The sequence below is a fragment of the Schistocerca serialis genome, chromosome 3, assembly GCF_023864345.2.
Source record: "Schistocerca serialis cubense isolate TAMUIC-IGC-003099 chromosome 3, iqSchSeri2.2, whole genome shotgun sequence".
NCBI lineage: Eukaryota > Metazoa > Arthropoda > Insecta > Orthoptera > Acrididae > Schistocerca > Schistocerca serialis.
The window spans coordinates 410,781,733-410,806,248 of NC_064640.1; the positions used below are offsets into that span (position 1 = coordinate 410,781,733).

General features: G+C 39.7%; 1 protein-coding gene across 1 annotated transcript in view; it reads left to right on the plus strand.

The window, feature by feature from the left end:
• Positions 1-24,516, plus strand: part of LOC126470274 (phosphate carrier protein, mitochondrial-like) — a 47,289-nt gene that overhangs the window by 15,579 nt on the left and 7,194 nt on the right. The window contains exons 3-6 of the mRNA XM_050098017.1: positions 3,928-4,002; positions 7,133-7,294; positions 7,377-7,555; positions 18,690-18,877. Of these exons, the coding sequence (XP_049953974.1) occupies positions 3,928-4,002; positions 7,133-7,294; positions 7,377-7,555; positions 18,690-18,877 (604 nt within the window). The remainder of the gene's footprint in view (positions 1-3,927; positions 4,003-7,132; positions 7,295-7,376; positions 7,556-18,689; positions 18,878-24,516) is intronic.

Genomic DNA, 24,516 nt, shown 5'->3' on the forward strand with positions numbered 1-24,516 from the left:
GGTCTTCCACCTTGTTCTAGTTTCTCAGTTCACTGTTCCCACCTGTCTCTCTTTTGGCCAAACTTGCCACGCTCCCCCCCCCCCCCCCCCCCCCCCTCCCAAGTAGTCACTCATTCCTCATTCCAGTTCCACTTTCTATAATTATGTAACAAAACTTGTGTGTAATGTGTACATCATCTTCAGCCAACAAAGATATATCTGCTGTTTGGCTGTGCAATAATATGATAAACCTTACACACCAGTAGCACAACATAGACAGTAATACACACACAAGGCTACCAGTATCATGTCTCAATTGTGACCCTGTATCATTAATTTGTTAGGTAAAATTTTGTGTTTTGATATGCAGGGAGTTTGAGTGAATATTAGTCACAAATGAAAGGGGTTAGTAGAATACAATGAAATAAGCAAATGTCCTAATAATCATAGGTCAGGAAATCAATGGTACCCCCAAGATGGATTGAGTACAAAAGCGCCTTATAACTAGAATGAGATTTTCACTCTGCAGCGGAGTGTGCGCTGATATGAAACTTTCTGGCAGATTAAAACTGTGTGCCCGACCGAAACTTGGTTGAGCACTTGCCCGCGAAAGGCAAACGTTGGGAGTTCGAGTCTCGGTTGGGCACACAGTTTTAATCTGCCAGGAAGTTTCACCTTATAACTAAGTCCTCAAGGATCCAAACTGCTGGTAAGCACTTGAGGATGAATGTGTGTTCCACCTGGCCACTGTCCATATCAAGGAAGGGTTCAGTGTGTCTCCTCATTGATGTCTATATGTGTTCAAAAATCCCATGCATCTTCCAAATGCATTGGCAGCCATTCACAATGTGTTTCCAGAGTTCGACTGTAAATAGGGTTGAAGTAAACAAATCTTTAAATATCCCCACAGAAAACATTAAACAAGATGAAGTGCGGGGCATGGGAGGCTCTGGTATAGGTGAGCCACAACCAATACCCATGTTGCCAAAATGCAATTTACCAGTTCCTATGTATCCATAATGATGATAAGATGAAGTGCAGTTTCACTTTTAAATTTATGCATAACTTGCAGTGTTTTGAAATAAATATAGCCTTACATATTAACAGAGTAACACTGACATTATTGCATTTGTGCAGATCTATTAGGAAAACCTTAGATTTCCAGATAGTGTTTTTTTAGGATTATTGGTGTCTTTCTTTTTCCTCTTCTCACCACCTTTCATTTGTACTTATGATAGCCAAACACTCTGTATATTTTATTTTAGTGTATGGCTAAGTTATGAATAATATTACAATTATCTCAAACTACGGACTAATATTCAGGCCATGAATAGTTGAGACCTCAATCACCAGGAACTCTGTTGAATTGTCATGGTAAGCTGTAAGGACATTTCTTGTTTTATAAGGCTGGGTGATGAGAGCAAAACTAATATTTGCTAATGCTTGGAATGTCTGTGTGAACCGGGTTAGGATTTTTTATACTTCCATACAACTGCAAGTTTCCTGCTGTGGAGATTGGGATGGTATGTGTGTAGTATGGGGAGCCAGAAAGTAGATGTTGGTCTGATGGTACCAGTTGTAAGACACATGGTATGGTTGATCTGTTTGTCAACAAGTTTGGTGTCGGCACTTTTCATGCAGCCTGGTGAGCAATATTATGGAACATGGTAAACCAGTCTGAGCTGGAGAAACTTGAATTGGTTACTGAAACATGTTGATTTAAATTGTACTGAAATATTAGTATTTTTGTATTGATTTATGTTCTAAATGGATACATTGTATCAGTATGCATAAAATGATCTGTATATGTTAACTGTGTGTTTAATAAAATTTGAATGATAGGCATTATTAAAAACTTTTTTGTACAAGCCAGGAGTGAGATTAAAAATGGGCTGATGTCCAGTGGGCTTGAGTCAATTGTTTAAGTGCAGTGTTTGGCAATGGTATTGTCAGTTTAATGATCTGGCTTCTAATTCTGAGTGGTAGTATGCTGAGCTACTGGGATAATAAAATATTATCTGTGTAGTGGAACTCGGACTGAGTTACGGTCAGCTGACACACACACACACACACACACACACACACACACACACACACACACACACACACAGAGAGTATCTCACTGTTGCTTTGAATAAGATTTGACTTTTCTAAATTTATGGTATATGTAGAGCTTCGCAGAAAGAATTGTACTTCCTGTCGGATTCAGCAGATTACTTTCCAATGAGGGATAGTAAAGTGTAGCTTAGTTTCATTTTGACCTTAGAGAAGCCTTCTGCAGCTGCTTGCAAACAATATCTCCCGTTTTTGATGCATATTACCCCAGCATGTGTGAAATACATGTAAAATAAGGAAAGAATTTAATTTTCTAGTCTATCTTCTAGTATGCCTCAATCCTTTCCTGGAGTTTTATTTTTCAATCTCGGATTTTTCCTTTACCTTCGATTTTTCATGCCGTCAATGAAAAGATGTCTGCCCCAATAGCTGAATGGTCAGCGTGACTGGCTGCTGTCATAAGGGGCCCGGGTTTAATTCCTGGCTGGGTCGGGAATTTTCTCCACTCAGGGACTGGGTGTTGTGTTTTGTCTACATTTCATCCCCATCCAATGTGCAGGTCGCCCAGTGTGGTGTCGAATGTATTGAGACCTGCACCAAGGCGGCTGGGCCTGCCCTGTAAGGGGCTTCCCAGGCAAATGCTCATATCCAATGAAAATTATGATAAACACAGTATAGTGAGCATTTCAATTTGAGCAGTATGTTATGCAAAAATTGAAAATCGTATCTGCACAGACACTCTCACAACTTTGGATTATCTTTTGGAAGTCTTTCCACTGTGCCAATCGCTGCCTGGTAACTATGCTAACATAAATGGCTCGTGCTTAACCTGAGCAACATTGGAAATGCTATGTTTTGTAAATGCTAGGCAGTGTAGAACTCCCACTTCTGTCACTTCCTTTTCTGGCCAAGCCCTGCATGTACTGCAAGTAGAACAAAATTGGTGGTGGTGAGTAGGTGTGGTCCTCATGTTACTTACATGCTTTTCAGATCCTGGAACTTTCATAATTTTGCACATAGCTCAGCTGGAGAATGTCAGGTATAGTTGTACTTGGATATATCAATGCAGAGAAGTTTGTAATGTATCACTGCTAATATATGGTGAAATAAGTCATACATTCTGAATATCATTTGCTAGATCGGTGCTTTGTTTAAATGTTACTGAACTTCTATATTAACTCTCATCTAGACTCTGTGGCATGCTGCTATATGAGCACAACAGCTTGGCAGCGAGTTGCCGAGCCTAAACACCTCGCCTCACATTGTCCCAAGACACAAATTTAGACCAAATGACACTTTATCATGGGTACAAACTTGTACTTCTGAGTCCATTCCTGTACATAATTGTGTGCCACATGCACAACTCCATCTGCCTGTGCCAGACTGAGCTTACCAGTGTGTGAATACCTCCCTGCTATCAACACTTCTGTCCAGTCATCAGTTTTTTTATCCTCCCCCATTGCAGCCAGTCAATCCTTGACCATTTCAAACTGGCAACAGATATCATCTCTATGCACATCTAATAACCAGTAGGGATGATGTATAGTCAGTCATTAATCTTTTTGCTGCTCATTACTGTTCCTCCTAAACTGCATCTGGCGGTCTGGCCGTGTGGTTCTAGGTGCTTCAGTCTGGAACCGCGTGACCGCTACGGCCGCAGGTTCGAATCCTGCCTCGGGCATGGATGTGTGTGATGTCCTTAGGTTAGTTAGCTTTAAGTAGTTATAACTTCTAGGGGACTGATGACGACAGATGTTAAGTCCCATAGTGCTCAGAACCATTTGAACCATTTGAAACTGCATCTGGAAAACTGGTGCTATATTTTGAATAGACAAGAAAAGGATACACTTGTGTGTTGTCAAATGTATCAATCTTAATTTTGTATATTTTCAGGTGACATTGAAAGAGGATGGAACACGTGGTTTGGCCAAAGGATGGGCACCCACATTTATTGGATACTCGATGCAAGTAAGTAGTGAATATGAACATCTTTTATGTGAATTGAATAGTAAATTTCAAAATACTCTTGTTTTGTATTTTCTTTTTAGAATAAGTTAACCTGAGATTTCTGTTAGTTGTTAATGCTGAACCATTTGGTCATAAAAATTCTGCAAAACATAATGACGGTTTTAACTTGATGCTTGACTTATTCTGTACTGATATGCCATGCTGGTGGGAATAACACTTTGAATGGCTATTGATAAGTTTTAAGTTCAACTAAACTTATAATCATACACATGAAGGTCTAACAAAACTAATACATCTGGGTGTTGCAAAAACAGCAGCCTCCTTATGAGCAATAAATTGTGAAAAAATCATTCAGTCTGGCAACTCGGAATAACTTCAGTGATTTTTAATGTTGTTAACCCTTAATATCCCAGGTATGGTCTCACAGACTGCTAGTATCCATTGTTACTCTGCTGCTAATGCATAGTGTTGGAGTACCAGATTACAGCATTGTGTAGTTGCTCTTTCCCAAAGCTGCTATGGTTTCCTTTGCCAGTAGCCATTTGAATGACAGTTTACCTATACTGTTACTGCTTATTTTGTGTTACTGGTCTCTGAGATCGCACCTAGAACTTGGCATTATGGATTCAGTAACCAGGTTTACGCCTGTTCAGGTTACCAACCCTGACTTAGAGGATCCTTGGGGAAGTGGTGTTGGATGAGATAGTAACAACGAAATTGAAAGCGAACGTCATGTAGTATAGGCACAGGGTGAAAGTGAAAAATTAACTTTAAAATTTATTTGAATATACTTCTTGTCTGGTATTAATGCAAGGTTTTACATCAAATCTGAACTGTGCCACTGAAATTGCTGAATGCAATTCTCGTGGATATTTAGAGCAGTCACCCAGACTGCACCTGGGACAGCGTGTGACAAAAAAGACCTGGGAAGCTAAGGGCTAAAGCACTTGCTGCAGTTTGTGCTGCAATGTTGTAATTGTCTCTGAAAGCTGCAAAATGTCTGCCAGTGCAGAGCACCAGATAAATTTGATCCAGCTATTTCTTTTGTAAATAGTTAAAACATTAGTTGAAGTTTATATATCTCTGCATAAAATTGTCCAAGTATGCTGTTGGATTGGATTTGGGTGGGTGGGTAGGTAGGGGGGAGGGTGTGGCAGGTGGTGGCAGCAGAGTAGTAGTGCAAAAATGTGTAGCATTCTGTTATGTGGAGTGTAAATTTTGCTGTCTGCTATGCAGACAGTTGCATGTTTACTAGATGTGTAAAGTACTGGAGTTAAGGAAGGGAATTCAGGTATTTGTTAAATTACCTCCTCCCTCCCCCACCCCCAAAATTTAAATTACAGCATAAGTGATTGTTCAGCCAGTATTACTGTCTGCATAGGCCAAGTGTTGCAAAATTATTTGGCTTGCTTGTTCAACTTTCAGAATATTCTGGTGCGTCTAGAAGTAATTATAATTTTAGAACTTTGAATACTAGCAATTAAAATGTTTGGAACATTGAACTTTAATATGTCCTGGGTTATGTATTTTCATTTGTGTATTTGACTTGATTCGGTTTATTGAGGAACATAATTGTATCACAAAATATCATGATTGTCAGTGGTACCACTGGATGTTAACCCTTTAACTGCTCTGGATGTGTTAACGTGTGTGCCTTTGTACCTGTCCGTGTGCACTCTGAACGTGTTCACGTGCGCCACCAGTCCTTCAACCTGGTACTGTGAATGTGTGTACGGCACGTTCGGAGCACACAGGGAAAGGTACAAAAGTGTGCACGTTAGCAAGTCCAGAGCAGTTAAAGGGTTAAATGCAGGATGATAAATTGTGATATGGCTTGCATACCTTCTAGTGCGATCAAATTAGGTGGCTTATTCTAAATGAAAACAGTATATTAAAAATATTCATACGTCTGTGATGCTTTTAAGTTATAAAGAAGTAGCTATCAAAAATTGACAATAAGATGGATTATTTTGTAAAATTTTTCTTCCCCTGCTGGATGCTGGAGGCACTATCGCTACAAACAATAGTTGGTAAAATCTATCAAATGGAACTTGTTTATTAGTCTATGCTCTTTGGGCTTAACTTTGTCATTATTCAATAAGAGTCAGTTTATGCATGTAAAGATCAGTTGAACTGACAAATAGGCATGCAAACCCTTTATACACCAGATGTCTCAATATTCTCCCCTTGACTGGTGCTTCCTTCTGTGTCAATTTCAAAAGAAACATTAGTGAACGTAACAGCTGTTGTCATGGATGGCTGAACCAATATCTCATTAATGTAATTATGCGCACATACTCATTAGTTTTTGCAGTTAGCTGTAATCCTGCTATAAAAACTTTGTGTGGGCAAGAAATTTTGAAAGCTCAAGTGGAAGAAAATTGTTAAATAGTGCACCTTACTTTTTAGTCATTCTGTCATTTTAAAATTTGCAACTTATCAAAGAATTTAAGTAAATATGAAAAATCTTGAAGTAGGGTCTTGTATTAATCTTGAAGATACATGAATTACGCATGTGCCAGTTACACTTGAAATTGCAGGTTTCCTAGCCCAGATATCCTTCTAAGTGTCCAACCTCCAAAGTGTTAATATCAGATGTAGGGTGTTCTCCTAGGTGCAACAATCTACCCTATAGCACAAGTGATTAGTTCAGCACTGACTATACAAGTGGAACCTTTTGAGACTAAAACTAAACATCTTTCAGTTACCAATGAAATCCCTCATAGAGAAAGGTAAATTTCGTTCCTTAATTATATTTACCAAGAACAGTATCAACAGTATAATACTAAACTTTCATGCCAGATAAACTATAGAAGCACTTCTGGCAAAGAAAGCTATAATTATACATTGTCATTGTGGATGTTTTGAGGTGTAGAGCTCTTACATGCTAGTCACGTAGTCATGGTGTGTTAAATGGATATACAGAATTTTTGAATTGGGTTAATAGAGCTGATGAAAATTGGAAACTCCTTAATGAAAATAATAGCTTAGTTCCAGAATACTTAAATGTTAATATATTGTAAATGGCAAATTGTTTTTAATATATGCATTTGTTTTAAAGCATATTTGAGGTGATAGAATTTTGTCTTGGAGCTCTAGATTGTATTGTAATGCTACTTTTTTTTTCCAGGGTCTTTGTAAATTTGGCTTCTATGAGGTTTTCAAAGTTTTGTATTCAGACATGTTGGGAGAAGAAAATACATATTTGTGGCGCACATCACTTTACCTTGCTGCGTCAGCTTCTGCAGAGTTTTTTGCTGACATTGCTCTCAGTCCAATGGAGGCCGTGAAGGTGAAGAAACTTGATTTTAACTGAAGTTAAGGGGATATTGTGATTAATGATTTTCTTAATATATATATTTTTATCTTAACAGGTTAGGATTCAAACGCAACCAGGATTCGTATCAACTTTAAGACAAGCTGTACCAATTATGTACCGAGAAGAAGGATTAAATAGCTTCTACAAAAGTCTTGTTCCCCTTTGGATGAGGCAGATTCCTTACACTATGATGAAGTTTGCCTGTTTTGAAAGAACAATTGAAGCTTTGTACAAGTATGTATAAACAGTTTTAATCTCATTACACTGTACTCACAATTATTCAAGATAATGTGAGGGACAAGATGCATGAATAATAGAAATACTTGGGAAACATGTATCTAGGATGATGTCTATTGGATGGGTAGTAGTGGCAATGTTGGTAGCAGAGTTCTGCATGTGCCCGGGTGCACCTAGGTGCTGTTATCTTCCACTGACAGTTGGACTTACGTCCATAACCACTTGCACTGATGGTCCCCATGTGTGTAACATGCATTTTTAGAAAATGTATGAATAATCTGCAAATTGTATAATCCACACACTAATAATCAGGAATAAATAGTAGTGGAAAATTGAAATGCCATAACACTGAGAATTGAGTACAATTTAAAAGTGAATCTTCTGAAGAGTGCAAGTTATGTCATTTATTTTATAAATTGAGGTAGTCAGCATTCAAAAGAAGTGAGATTGTCTGCATTTGGTAATTCAGTAGTTTTGGTGTGTAAAGAGGCGGAACAAGTTATAGGAAAAGATTGTGGAAGAGACTAGTTAGGTGGAATAAAACAACAATATGAAGTGGGTATAGGTAGTGGGGTGTAGTTATTACATTGTGAAACACAAAATTTGTGGTATATAAAAGTGAAACAATGGGAAAGGTTGAAACATGAGGGGGCACTGAACAGATAAAGGACAAGATTTCGTAGTCTTGAATTGGCAGAATACTGACCCCCTCTGGCTGATAAAATAAACAGTACTGTAAAACAGTACCATTGTTGAACTTAGTTTCATTTATTCTACTATGTTTAGAGTTTGGTGTGACAACCTGTTGGGATTAATTTCTCCTGTATAAATGTATTGCTAAGTACTTGCCAATTTGTAAGATCAGTTCAGTTCTGACACTACATCTAGATACAGGCAAATTGCAGTTTGAACGTGGTTTATGTTAATCAAAAGGATATTATCTCCACATTGACAAGCTGTTCCCACTTGTACCCTATTCCAACCTCTTAAAATTGTCGAATTAAATCTCATGACCTCAACTACCAAAACTTTAGCTATGAATGTAACATGACCAGTATATTAAGGGGAGTTGGAATGCCCTAGCCAGACACCGTTAAATTTAGTGACTACGCTTCCCTGCATTTCAGGAACCACTGTAGCCATTGACATGATATGTTTAAAGTCTACTGAACTACAAAAATTGCATTTCAGCCACTGCTTTCAGAAATAAAATTTTTTTACTTACACGGTTAAAATTTTGTGTACTTTTTGTACATTATTGTAAATAATTTTAATTATACATAACATTGTTCTTCTTTTAATCCAATAGACTCAGGATATGGATGTTGTTACTCCCTGAAAATTTGAATACTCTACTCGAAATGTTTTCTTAGATTTAGGGAAAAATGAAACAAAAGATGTAAATTTTCATGAACGGCTTCAAAACTTTCAAGACTAACTCACTTAATATAAGCTTGATTTTTTTTTTAGGCACTCAGAAGCACCCTGCACCATAGTGTACATTATCCCCTTGATCTTTTTCCAAGTTTTTTCTTCTTTCTGGACTCCTTAGTAGCCAACTGTGCTGCATATTCTGCTTTATCAATGTGAACCTTTGCCCAACCGTTCAAGTTACGTGAGGCAGTTTGCTCCCTGATTAATTCCCATATGCTGTAGCACTTTAACCCTACCAATGTTGTCGCCATTAAAAGCAATAACAGCATCACTGACCCGCCCACTTTAGTGTCTTCATTTCAACAAAAACATTTTATGGGAAGTGAGTCCATATAAGATTATTGAATGGCTCATTCAGATTTTGAGTCTGATCATGCAGACACTTCAGTAATTCAGGATTTGCCAGGTATCTGTAAATAGGTTTTATGATATCCATGACTGCTGCTGGGATGGAATTTTTATGGCCGTATGAACTGTTTGAGTACTGGGCATTGTGGCAATTGCACCATGAATCAGGTCCAGGAGGGCAAAGATGTTGTACTGGTTTTTCATCAGTTGACAGTCTGTGGAAGAAGGTAGCCCATACTGCCTGCTTTATTTTCAACAAATACTCTGTGTTATTTCTAATAGTCATCCCATAATACTGCTGTAGTTCATCAATCATTTTGTCTGTCAGCCTGCGTCTTATGGTTTCACCATCAGAAATTTTCTTGTCTCTCAAACTTTTTCAACTTCCTCAACCTGGTGCCCATCCTCTTCTGGACACGACCTGCACATTCCAGTTGTGTGCTAATCTTTTCTCCATTAGGATGAGTGGCTGCTACACTGTTAAATGCTTTTGAGTCTCCACCACCTAAGAACTTAGTGTAACACACTCCTCTTTCATTCACAGATCGACTAAAAATTTCAATAGCTGCAGAGGCCTCCATACCACCACTAGTTCCTTTACAATTTGTCGCAGATATGCCCTTCTTCATTCCCTGATTTACACTTATAATAGTGTGTGGCTAAAATCCTGGAAATCCATTACCTTTCCAGTATCCATACTGGCCACTGTAGCAACAGAGTTCTTAAAACTGTAGCTGTGCTTCTGCCAAGTGCCATCAAAAACTATTGGTATGTCAGTCATACCATAATTTATTTCAACAGCTTCATTTGCAGCACCCTTCGACTCAAATGCAACAGATTCCACAGCAGCTCCAATAAATCCTGCACACTTGTAGATTTTAAAAGGTGGGCGTGGCATATTCATCACAGCACACATTGTTTCTGCTGCAGTGTGTCCTTTGCCAATAGCTCTCAATCCATAAAACCACCTAACATTTACTTCACAATAATTATCTTCACACTTACCAGAATTTCAAAATGAATGAGTATATTTACAACTGGCACAATTAATAAGTTTCCTGGCTAGTTCATTTGATACCTCACTGTCTTCATGTAAACTGGCCCTCCACACATTTTACAACACACACATTCACCTAACATCCTCATTAGGATGTGTAAATCATCAGGATATAACCTAACCTACTATTTACATCACTTTCATTTTGAGAAATCTGTGTATCACAACATTTTGTTTAAATCTTCGAAGCACTAATGGGTGTTTCTCTACAGACTGAAAAATTTGCCTGTCTTCAACTTCACATGAATCATGTTGAACAGTTTTTTCCTCTGTTCAGAAATCTTTGACATGAAACCCACGTTTCTTAAAGACATTTCATTTTGGCATCATACTTTACTTTTTGAGGTATTTACCAATCCATTTGCCACTTTTCCTGGGAAAAACATTAGCACTGAGACATACAGCGTGTGTTTATATGATGAAAGGATATGATACTGTTTGACAGTGCTACCAATACAAATGTGTAATTAAACCTTTACAACATAGCAATCCACTGCCTTCTGTATAAAAAAAATTCATGATTTTTATTAGATCTTGAAACAATGCATGTAAAAATTTTAACATTTTCAACCAGTGTAGATTATATTAAAAAAAAAGTACTTCCCATGCGAGTTTAAGTTATTTGTACATTATTTTATTCAGAAAATTGCAAATTTTAAGAGATAAAAACCTGAAAATCTGAAAACTATTTCTGTTCTAACTCCCCCTAAGCTATTAAACAATGTAAAAATGTTGAGCTCAGCAACCAAAGCTTTCTCTGTGAATTTAATATGACAGTCTATTCTTTGAACAATGAATTCTGGAGAAACCTGTTATTATAGTTTAGAAAATACACACACACACACACACACACACACACACACACACACACACACACACACACACACCCCTAATGTCCTGTTTGAAATGATTCTATTACATAAACTCTAAGCTTTTAAATTTTTCTCACAGAAAAACTTCACTGTTTAATAACATTGTCTTAACTGAAGTACAGTGGGAAGCACTTGAAATTTTCAACAGCAGAAGGCAGCAGAAATACTGCTTCATGTGTTCAATACAGACTTTGAATTTTTTAAACTGTCTGGTCTATCTAAAAGTTTTGTGGTTAATTTGCTCAGTTACAGAGCACAAATTGCAACATAAACCCTTGGCTGCCTTACATGCAGCTGCACATAATCAATGCCTTACACTGATAACAGGCATATGGACACCTACCACCTGGTAATGATGGTTACACATCGAAATTAGTAGTTCTACATCTACATTTATACTCCGCAAGCCACCCAACGGTGTGTGGCAGAGTGCACTTTACGTGCCACTGTCATTACCTCCCTTTCCTGTTCCAGTCGCGTATGGTTCGCGGGAAGAACGACTGTCTGAAAGCCTCTAATCTCTCTAAATTTACATTCGTGATCTCCTCGGGAGGTATAAGTAGGGGGAAGCAATATATTCGATACATCATCCAGAAACGCACCCTCTCGAAACCTGGCGAGCAAGCTACACCGCGATGCAGAGCGCCTCTCTTGCAGAATCTGCCACTTGAGTTTATTAAACATCTCCGTAACGCTATCACGGTTACCAAATAACCCTGTGACGAAACCCGCCGCTCTTCTTTGGATCTTATCTATCTCCTCTGTCAGACCGATCTGGTACAGATCCCACACTGATGAGCAATACTCAAGTATAGGTCGAACGAGTGTTTTGTAAGCCACCTCCTTTGTTGATGGACTACATTTTCTAAGCACTCTCCCAATGAATCTCAACTTGGTACCTGCCTTACCAACAATTAATTTTATATGATCATTCCACACGCATACTCCCAGATATTTTACAGAAGTAACTGCTACCAGTGTTTGTTCCGCTATCATATAATCATACAATAAAGGATCCTTCTTTCTATGTATTCGCAATACATTACATTTGTCTATGTTAAGGGTCAGTTGCCACTCCCTGCACCAAGTGCCTATCCGCTGCAGATCTTCCTGCATTTCGCTACAATTTTCTAATGCTGCAACTTCTCTGTATACTACAGCATCATCCGCGAAAAGCCGCATGGAACTTCCGACACTATCTACTAGGTCATTTATATATATTGTGAAAAGCAGTGGTCCCATAACACTCCCCTGTGGCACGCCAGAGGTTACTTTAACGTCTGTAGACGTCTCTCCATTGATAACAACATGCTGTGTTCTGTTTGCTAAAAACTCTTCAATCTAGCCACACAGCTGGTCTGATATTCCGTAGGCTCTTACTTTGTTTATCAGGCGACAGTGCGGAACTGTATCGAACGCCTTCCGGAAGTCAAGAAAAATAGCATCTACCTGGGAGCCTGTATCTAATATTTTCTGGGTCTCATGAACAAATAAAGCGAGTTGGGTCTCACACGATCGCTGTTTCCGGAATCCATGTTGATTCCTACATAGTAGATTCTGGGTTTCCAAAAACGACATGATACTTGAGCAAAAAACATGTTCTAAAATTCTACAACAGATCGACGTCAGAGATATAGGTCTATAGTTTTGCGCATCTGCTCGACAACCCTTCTTGAAGACTGGGACTATCTGTGCTCTTTTCCAATCATTTGGAACCCTCCGTTCCTCTATAGACTTGCGGTACACGGCTGTTAGAAGGGGGGGCAAGTTCTTCCGCGTACTCTGTGTAGAATCGAATTGGTATCCCGTCAGGTCCAGTGGACTTTCCTCTATTGAGTGATTCCAGTTGCTTTTCTATTCCTTGGACACTTATTTCGATGTCAGCCATTTTTTCGTTTGTGCGAGGATTTAGAGAAGGAACTGCAGTGCGGTCTTCCTCTGTGAAACAGCTTTAGAAAAGGGTGTTTAGTATTTCAGCTTTACGCGTGTCATCCTCTGTTTCAATGCCATCATCATCCTGTAGTGTCTGGATATGCTGTTTCGAGCCACTTACTGATTTAACGTAAGACCAGAACTTCCTAGGATTTTCTGTCAAGTCGGTACATAGAATTTTACTTTCGAATTCACTGAACGCCTCACGCATAGCCCTCCTTACGCTAACTTTGACATTGTTTAGCTTCTGTTTGTCTGAGAGGTTTTGGCTGCGTTTAAACTTGGAGTGAAGCTCTCTCTGCTTTCGCAGTAGTTTCCTAACTTTGTTGTTGTACCACGGTGGGTTTTTCCCGTCCCTCACAGTTTTACTCGGCACGTACCTGTCTAAGACGCATTTTACGATTGCCTTGAACTTTTTCCATAAACACATTGTCAGTGTCGGAACAGAAATTTTCGTTTTGATCTGTTAGGTAGTCTGAAATCTGCCTTCTATTACTCTTGCTAAACAGATAAATCTTCCTCCCTTTTTTTATACTCCTACTAACTTCCATATTCAGGGATGCTGCAACGGCCTTATGATCACCGATTCCCTGTTCTGTACATACAGAGTCGAAAAGTTCGGGTCTGTTTATCGGTAGGTCCAAGATGTTATCTCCACGAGTCGGTTCTCTGTTTAATTGCTCGAGGTAATTTTCGGATAGTGTACTCAGTATAATGTCACTCGATGCTCTGTCCCTACCACCCGTCCTAAACATCCGAGTGTCCCAGTCTATATCTGGTAAATTGAAATCTCCACCTAAGACTATAACATGCTGAGAAAATTTATGTGAAATGTATTCCAAATTTTCTCTCAGTTGTTCTGCCACTAATGCTGCTGAGTCGGGAGGTCGATAAAAGGAGCCAATTATTAACCTAGTTCGGTTGTTGAGTGTAACCTCCACCCATAATAATTCACAGGAACTATGCACTTCTACTTTACTACAGGATAAACTACTACTAACAGCGACGAACACTCCACCACCGGTTGCATGCAATCTATCCTTTCTAAACACCGTCTGTACCTTTGTAAAAAATTTCGGCAGAATTTATCTCTGGCTTAAGCCAGTTTTCTGTACCTATAACGATTTCAGCTTCGGTGCTTTCTATCAGCGCTTGAAGTTCTGGTACTTTACCAACGCAGCTTCGACAGTTGTCAATTACAATACCGATTGCTGCTTGGTCCCCGCATGTCCTGACTTTGCCCCGCACCCGTTGAGGCTGTTGCCCTTTCTGTATTTGTCCAAGGCCATCTAACCTAAAAAAACGCCCAGCCCACGCCACACAACCCCTGCTACCCGTGTAGCCGCTTGTTGCGTGTAGTGGACTCCTGACCTATCCAGCGGAACCCAAAACCCCACCACCCTATGGCGCAAGTCGAGGAATCTGCAGCCCACACGGTCGCAGAACCGTCTCAGCCTCTGATTCAGACCCTCCACTCGGCTCTGTACCAGAGGTCCGCAGTCAGTCCTGTCGACGATGCTGCAGATGGTGAGCTCTGCTTTCATCCCGCTAGCTAGACTGGCAGTCTTCACCAAATCAGATAGCCGCCGGAAGCCAGAGAGGATTTCCTCCGATCCATAGCGACACACATCATTGGTGCCGACATGAGTGACCACCTGCAGATGGTTGCACCCTGTACCCTTCATGGCATCCGGAAGGACCCTTTCCACATCTGGAATGACTCCCCCCGGTATGCACACGGAGTGCACATTGGTTTTCTTCCCCTCTCTTGCTGCCATTTCCCTAAGGGGCCCCATTACGTGCCTGTAGTTGATAAAATAACTTCGTAACTGATGCGTTTTTTCCCCCCATTCTAATTAAGGAACAGCCCTGAAAACATAATCAATGGCTGTAACTGAATGTTAAGGCATGAAATGTTGTACCTTCATGGTGCATAGAATTTACTCACTGACAAAGTGAAGCACCCAAAAGACTAACTTTGTAAATATACTCCCCTTTGATAGGTGTGTAAATATTAGCAATTATTTGCAACAGAATGGCCACCTGAGTGCATTAATGTTTAGTGTTGATACCAGGCCTGTTAAGCATCTGACAGAAAGGGGACCTCATTGTGGGTCTCCATTTGGCTGGCTAGTTGAGTTGTGCCCCTTCACAAAGGTGCCTGCTATCCAAGAAAAAGTAATGAATGCCCTTCAACATTTTGTCAGCCCACATGATCAGACTCCAGAAGCACCTGGGCTAGGAAATCACCATCCCATGCATAGGCTGCCATCAGCAACACAAATGGCAGTGGAGTGGTACCAAGACCAGGAAGCATAGACTGCTATTTGTGTTGCATTGTGCTTAGTGATTAATTGTGGTTCTGCAGTTCCCAGATGACTGTCATCAGTGAGTATGGTTGACACCAGGGGAAAGGTCCCATTCTTCCAATGTACTGTAGGAATGGGGGAAAGAAATACAGTAGAAGAAGAATGGGTAGCTCTGAGAGATGAAGTAGTGAAGGCAGCAGACGATCAAGTAGGTAAAAAGGTGAGGGCTAATAGAAATCCTTGGGTAACAGAAGAAATATTGAATTTAATTGATGAAAGGATAAAATATAAAAATGCAGTAAATGAAGCAGGCAAAAAGGAGTACAAACTTCTCAAAAGTGAGATCGACAGGAAGTGCAAAATGGCTAAGCAGGGATGGCTAGAGGACAAATGTAAGGATGTAGAGGCTTGTCTCACTAGGGGTAAGATAGATACTGCCTACAGGAAAATTAGAGACCTTTGGAGAGAAGAGAACCACTTGTATGAATATAAAGAGCTCAGATGGAAACCCAGTTCTAAGCAAAGAAGGGAAAGCAGAAAGGTGGAAGGAGTATATGGAGGGTCTATACAGGGGCGGTGTTCTTGAGGACAATATTATGGAAATGGAAGAGGATGTAGATGAAGATGAAATGGGAGATAAGATACTGCGTGAAGAGTTCAATAGAGCACTGAAAGACCTGAGTCGAAACAAGGCCCCGGGAGTAGACAACATTCCATCAGAACTACTGACGGCCTTGAGAGAGCCAGCCCCGACAAAACTCTACCATCTGGTGAGCAAGATGTACGAGACAGGCGAAATACCCTCAGACTTCAAGAAGAATATAATAATTCCAATCCCAAAGAAAGCAGGTGTTGACAGATGTGAAAATTACCGAACTATCAGTTTAATAAGTCACAGCTGCAAAATATTAACGCGAATTCTTTACAGACGAATCGAAAAACTGGTAGAAGCGGACCTCGGGGAAGATCAGTTTGGATTCCGTAGAAATGTTCGAACACGTGAGGCAATACTAACCTTACGACTTATCTTAGAAGAAAGATTGAGAAAAGGCAAACCTACATTTGTCATTTGTAGACTTAGAGAAAGCTTTTGACAATGTTAACTGGAATACTCTCTTTCAAATTCTGAAGGTGGCAAGTATAAAATACAGGGAGCGAAAGGCTATTTACGATTTGTACAGAAACCAGATGGCAGTTATAAGAGTCGAGGGGCATGAAAGGGAAGCAGTGGTTGGGAAGGGAGTGAGACAGGGTTGCAGCCTGTCCCCAATGTTATTCAATCTGTATATTGAGCAAGCAGTAAAGGAAACGAAAGAAAAATTTGGAGTAGGTATTAAAATCCATGGAGAAGAAATAAAAACTTTGAGGTTCGCCGATGACATTGTAATTGTCAGACAGCAAAGGACTTGGAAGAGCAGTTGAATGGAATGGACAGTGTCTTGAAAGGAGGATATAAGATGAACATCAACAAAAGCAAAACAAGGATAATGGAATGTAGTCTAAGTAAGTCGGGTGATGCTGAGGGAATTAGATTAGGAAATGAGGCACTTAAAGTAGTAAAGGAGTTTTGCTATTTGGGGAGCAAAATAACTGATGATGGTCGAAGTAGAGAGGATATAAAATGTAGACTGGCAATGGCAAGGAAATCGTTTCTGAAGAAGAGAAATTTAACATTGAGTATAGATTTGTCAGGACGTCATTTCTGAAAGTATTTGTATGGAGTGTAGCCATGTATGGAAGTGAAAAATGGACGATAACTAGTTTGGACAAGAAGAGAATAGAAGCTTTCGAAATGTGGTGCTACAGAAGAATGCTGAAGATAAGGTGGGTAGATCACGTAACTAATGAGGAGGTATTGAATAGGATTGGGGAGAAGAGAAGTTTGTGGCACAACTTGACTAGAAGAAGGGATCGGTTGGTAGGGCATGTTCTGAGGCATCAACGGATCACCAATTTAGTATTGGAGGGCAGTGTGGAGGGTAAAAATTGTAGAGGGAGACTGAGAGATGAATACACTAAACAGATTCAGAAGGATGTAGGTTGCAGTAGGTACTGGGAGATGAAGCTTGCACAGGATAGGGTAGCATGGAGAGCTGCATCAAACCAGTGTCAGGACTGAAGACCACAACAACTGTAGGTGTAACTTGTGGTGTCACTGTAGGAAGCCTGCAGCAGTATAACTTCATATCACTGCTGGTAGTGATTGACAACATTGTGATGGAACAGAAAGTAGAGGAAATTCTGTGTTGTGTAGTCTTTTGTGACAGTATCATGTTACCCGTTTTCAACACAGCAATACTCATCCACAATTGGCATATGCCTCCATGAAGTGTCTGCATGATGATGTACTCTTGTGGCCAGCAAGATCACTGTATTTATCCCCAAAAGACTGTATGAGGCCAGCTTAGATACCACTGTCTGCCAGGTACAGCCTGCCTAAGGAGAGATAAAACAGCTTGGATACCCTTCCCAACTGAATCAGTGCATGCAGGCAGTGAAAGGTGACATGTGGGCTCATACTCTAAAGTTCTTTGTAAATTTTACTTATTTGTATCACTGAAATATCATGATTTCCAAACCTGTGAAGCTTCATTTTGATTCCTCCTCCTCCTCTTGCGTGTGCTTCACTTTTTTCAGGCAGTGTATTTGCAGTAATGAGGGGTTCCTGTATGTTTTTGTTATAACAAAAACAACTTTGCACAGTGCAGTTGCATGTTGGGTCTAAATAAGTGCCTTCTGTACTTCTCATCAAGCTGATCACTTAATTTGAATTGTCCCTAACTTCCTTTTTATCTTAGAGTTGTTACCCTTTCATTAACACCACTACTATGTATTTTAACCTGAGTAATGAAGTAGTACTGGCACATGAACATTCGTTGAAGTTACTTAAAATATCCTCTTCGCTTACAGCAGTTGTCAGTCAAAAACTTAGTACTAGACAATACTAAGCATCACTATTAATTTATTTTAGCTTTGTACCCATACATTGTAAGTATAACTATTAATTGTGCGAGGCAGCTTACTTATTATTCTTTCAGATGCAGAAGTATGTCTAAAAGTATGGCTATGGACTAAAAATTAATGCTATCATGTAAATTTAAGGATGTGGAAAATGACAATGCTAAATTCATGGCATTTTTAAAAGTTCTAACATTGTGTAATATGTTTGTTTTCAACAGATTTGTAGTACCAAAGCCAAGATCAGAGTGTACGAAAGGAGAGCAGTTAGTTGTAACATTTGCTGCAGGATACATAGCTGGAGTTTTCTGTGCAATAGTATCCCATCCAGCTGACACTGTAGTTTCGAAGCTTAATCAAGAAAAGGGATCCACTGCCATTGAAGCAGCCAAGAAACTAGGCTTTGCTGGTATGTAATGTGCTATTGTTAGTTGAAATGTTTGAATTTCCAGTGTTAAAAGAACATTGATGAATGTATTGATATAAGAAATAGCTGATAGTATTAACAAATTTATCAAATAACAGCATGTTGGTTTAGTATGTGTTCGTGTAATGGAATGTTGTTATTACTGTTATAGACATTGATTCTCCACACAGCAGTTGTGAGGTTCACTTGCTCTTCGGGAACTTTCATAAAATTAAATACGTAGTGTTTCAGGTTTTTCTGTACAAAACATTCAGCGGCACAGATAGTCCATATATGATTAGCAACTTAGCATGTAAAGAAAATGGAGAAAAATATTGAGTTAAGTGAAACAGTAGACACATCATTTTTATATGCTTCAATGATATTATATATGTACCATATCCCGCCTTCAGTGGCCTGAGCATGTGCCTATATAGTTATAGGCAGTTTTGTCCAAACTTCGGGCTGGCATTCTTGTTGCAAAAATTATGAACGGTTAGCTCGTGAGACTTGTGGACCTGCATTGCACCCAGTGTTGACATGCAGTGATTTGATAGCAACTTATGCCATAGGCTTGATAAGCTTAGGGACTCCACCAGTTGAAGGAAACAGTGTGCAGAATTAACACACACCTTAGTATCTCAGCACAGTAAGTTTATAAATCATTTTCAACCTCTGGTTGCAGTTGCAGATGTTTCTCAGACAGGATTGTTTGGAGTAAAATGCTGTGCAGGGCAATTGGAACACACTGCATTATTGGACAACTTTATCTGAAAAAACTGTGTAGCTCAGGATTCAGTCCTAAGTGTCATCTTCTTTGCTATCACCATCAACCCTGTAATGGCCTGTCTCCCACCGAGCATCTCCGCCTCCCTTTCCATTGATGATTTTGCCATCTATTGCAGTTCTCCGTGGACTTGGCATTGAGTAATGTCTTCAGCAAAGTCTAGATTGTCCTCACTCATGGAGCATTGACAATGGCTTTAGTTTTTCCACTGACAAAACCATTTATATGAATTTCTGGTGGCACAATTGGTTTCTTCCACTGTCTTTACATCTTGGGCCTGTTGCTTTTCCGTTCGTTGAAACCACGAAATTCCTGGGGCTCATGCTTGATCGAAAACTTTCTTGATCTTCCCACCTGTCTTTCCTGGCAGCCACTGTATGTGGTCATGTGTGTCCTCAGTGGTACTTCCTGGGGAGCAGATAGAACCACCCTCCTCAGTTCGTACTGGTTTCTTGTCTGTTCAAAACTAAACTGTTTTGTTTATGCATCTGCATGGCCATCCCTCTTACTGTCTCCATACTATCTACCATCATGGCATCTGTTTGGCCACTGGCACCTTTTATACTTGCCCAGTTGAGTCTGTATGCAGATGTTGAAATACCGCTGTCATGCTGCCGTGACTTTCTCCATTTGTCTGCCATGCGTGGGCACCCATCCTGTGCTGCCTCCTTCGATGCGACCTTTGGTTGCTAGTATGGAGTACGTCCTCTACTGTTACCACTGGTTGTCCCTTCATGGAACAAGCTCCAGGTTATTAGGCATCTCCCAGCTGTTGTACGGCCTCCTCTTGGTCCTCTCGCTGTGAGATCATTTTAGCTGTGTTGTGTATTTAGCATTTGTCTTTTTAGCTATCGCCACTTAAGTGGTGCTCATTGCCCTCAACATTTCATGGTCTGCCATTTCCTGGCGGAATGCCTTCTTTTAACCACTTACGTCCTCATTTGTGTTTGCTAAAATGGCTGATAATTCATATGGCAAATGACACGCAGGCTGTCAACTGTATTTTACTTTTTATCCATCGTGGCAAAGGACATTTAATTTTCTAGTTCATGACCTGTGGTGTATTTTATAGACCTTTCTCCACATCCTTGTTGCATCTGCCTTCTCTTCGGTCGATTGGGATTAACATGTAGTTGTTTTCAACTCCTCTTTGTCTTCATGTTCCACAATTCTGACATGGTCGTGTATGACCCTAGTTCTTTTTGTACCCTAAAACAAATGGAATATCTATGATTGGACTACCATATCCAGCTTTCTTAGGGGCTGCACACTACTCCAGTCAATGGTATATCCCCATACTCTGGTCCTAGGACCTCCTTCTGTTTTTGTCCCATTAGTAAGACCGACTGTCACCTGAAAAGTATTGTGATTCTTTATACTGTTGCTCCCCACTTCCATGGTTACGTAGAATCGTTTATTGAAGGCGGCTGAAAGTTAGTGTACAGCGGGCTGACATTTCCGCTACCATTTCTGTGTTTGCCACATTCATTAAATTGTTGGATTATCTAAATTGTAGATTTCCAGTTCTCCGGTTCTTTACATGTATGCCCGTGTTGCTGCTTCTGTTGTAACCCAAAAGTGCAATGGGGGCATGTCGAGCATGGTCCTCATTCAGCACTGAGAGTGCATCTAATTCCACACATTATGGCAAGGCAGACCAGTCTCTGCACTTGCTTCAGCTTCTTAGCAGTCACCTTTATTTCTGCTTAATTACACCATACTGCAGTCCTGTAAATTATCATGGGGCTTAATACAGAGGTGTAAATCCAGTGCGTGCTCTTAGGACTAAGGCCCCAGTTTTGGCACAGGCTGTTGTAGTGCACACGAGTATCTTTCCCCTTGGAACACACATTCCTTATGTGAGGGGCTTGTCAGCTTAGAATAAAGACTTGCTGGTAGACTTCACTACCCACTCTACCTGTAGAATTTTGCTGAAGAGCATATTCTGCATGTGCTTCCTCATAACTGTTACTAAAAGTGTTTTGTTTGGACTTAACCTTAAACTCTTGTGCTATTGTTGTAGCAGTACTTGAAAATTTGCCAAGCATTCCTATGACTAAATAGTCAGTATATCCTGGGCAAAATTAATATTTATCACTTACTGCCTTTGAGCTCATTCACCACTAGGTTCCACAGAATCAGGGACAAGAACTTGCCTCACACACACCCTCTGTTGGTGTTTATCACCATTTTCACATCCATTGTCAGAGCTTCTACCTTTCAACAACTCAGCATTATCTTAATTCAACTACTTAAATATTGGTCTTGATGCCATGCATTTACACAGCTTTAACTGTGAATTTGAGAGTCGTGTTGTTGAAAGCCCCATCAGTATCCAGGAGGATGGAAAATGTTGTTTACTGGAAGTGTAGTAGTAATTTTTCTGCCTTCAATTACCAGCAGATAATTAGAACAGCATGACATTACTTTTACATTATCAATTCAATTGCGGGCGTATGTATAATTTGTCCATTTTTGGCACATTATTTTTGTTCACTTACTCCCAGCATTCCATATTTGTCACTATTGCCTTATTAACATGTACACACCTACACATTTGTTTTCAGTTAATAACTTCACTTGCAATTTTTATATTTCTGCGAATTATACATAACAAAACAGTTAACATGATTAGGTTCTCATGTACCTTTTCTGTAATGCAGTTGGGTCCACATAGCACCTCCCAGCTGTTGATGCTGCATACAAAAATTTCATCTTTCCAGGGGATATAGCAGCAAAGCATTTCAGTTTTTCGTGGTACAGTAGTGTCTCGATTATCTGACCTAAACCAGCCATGGCAAGGTTGGATAAGTTGGAAGGTTGGATAACACGGAAAATAATACAAAAAAACACAAATTAAAGTAGGCCAAATGAGTTAAACATTTAATACAATACAAATCAAATTAGACTGAATAGGTATTTACTGTGTGAAGAAGTTAGCAGTTGTCTTTAGTTTACCGGCTGTTTGCCGTTTTTTTTTTGCCACAAAATCATGTAGTCTCTTAAGAAGTAAAATCTTGGTAAATGATGTTTCCTCCAGTTGCTCTACATGTTTTAAAGCAGTTTTGAAGGCTTTGTGTCCTTTGTGAGAAATCTTGGGTGCACTTTCCTCCATTACATCTGCTTCTTAGTCTTCTTTTTTGTTTACCATGTTGACTATTTCTTCATCTGTCACTTCAAAGTCATCTTGGACAATCCATTCGTCATCTTCTGTGGCATCAGCACATTCCGGAAGCTTTTGTAACAATGAAAGCAGGGTAGTATTTTCTGGTTTTGTCTGCTGCTGTCGATTTTCATTATCTGGAGAATTTTCTTAATTTTCCTGTAGCGAAATTTTCCAGGATTTTGCAATTGTATTTGCTCCAACACACTCCCAAGATTGGGCCATGTCATAAGCTACGTCTTTCAAGTTAATACGTTGCAACTGCTCTAGCATGTCCTAGCATGTCTTCTCCCTTGTTCATAGCATTAATTAAAGAGGAAAGCAAGTTCCTGCAGTAGTTTCTCTTCAGTGTCTCTAAGGTCCCTTGGTTCATAGACTGAAATAAGGATGTGACATTTGGAGGCAAAAACATGGCCTTTGTCTTGATCATAAAGTTCATCTTCATTAGGATAAGTAGCATTGTCTAGAAGCAACAGTGCTTTGCGGGGCAAGTTGTTGGCTTTCAAAAACTTTCCAGTTTGTGGCACGAACTCATTAAAAAAACGTTCTTTATAAATGTCTGAGCTCATCCAAGCATTTTTTGGTTGTAATATTTCACCGGTAAAGAATTTTTGATACATTTTAAATGCTCTGTTTTTTGGCTTACCTATCACAGACTTTCATTTTCAAATTTGTTGGGGTTACTGGGTGCAAGAATTGTCACTCTCTTTGCTACGTTTGTAGACTGGCACTGCCTTTTCAGCCTTTGACACTACCGTTTTTTCCGGTAACATTTAGCAATTGACCAGTCTAGACACAGTTAAAAATTTGATCACCTGTTAAATTTTCCTTTTCTGATACCTTGTGAACTTTATTCCTAAACAAGGGAACAGCTTCAAAATTTACTGAGATTTTCACAACAGACATTAAGTTGCCGAATTTCGTATCTTTTCTTCCATCTATCAAGTCAGCCTACACTAGCTGAGAAATCACGTTCACCTTCATTTAGTTTGTTACGAAACTTTAAGGCTTTTTCCTGCAAAATAGGTCCCGACATGGGTGATTCATCTGTTGAATAAACCATAGGAACAAAGCTTCACTTTTTCATAATCACATTTTTTCATGGTTTTCCGATCTTCCAAAACAGCCGAGGTTGCTTGCTGAGAACACCACTTCTTAATTTCATTGCGGTTCCTTTTCCAGTCTCAGACTGTTGTTTTCCTGACGTTATAATCTTGCACCACCTTTAATAAAGTTTCACTATTGTCTATTCTTTTTAAAGCTTTAAGTTTTTCTTCCATTGAAACAACCACCTTTTTCTGTTTTGAAGCCATCACCACAAATTTTTACAATAAACAAAGTGCAACACGTCCACTCAACTACAGATCTAAGTTAGCAGTGAGGAGTAGCAGACGGCGACAATGAACTGAGTATCAACAAACAACACATTAGTCACTGACCTGTCGTCAGCTGGTGCACAGCTGGCGCAGTGAAAGGGTCGGATAATCGAAGATTGGATAATCGAGACACTACTGTACGATGATGATGATGATGATGATGATGATGATGATGATGATGATGATGATCACTTCTTGGCTTCTCAGTTTGAACTTTGCTGAAAACCTTCAGTTTTTCGTTTATAGACTGTGTATACACCAGCTGATTAGTCCTCTTGGCATTTACAGTATAAAAGTTCACTGCAGACACTTCCAG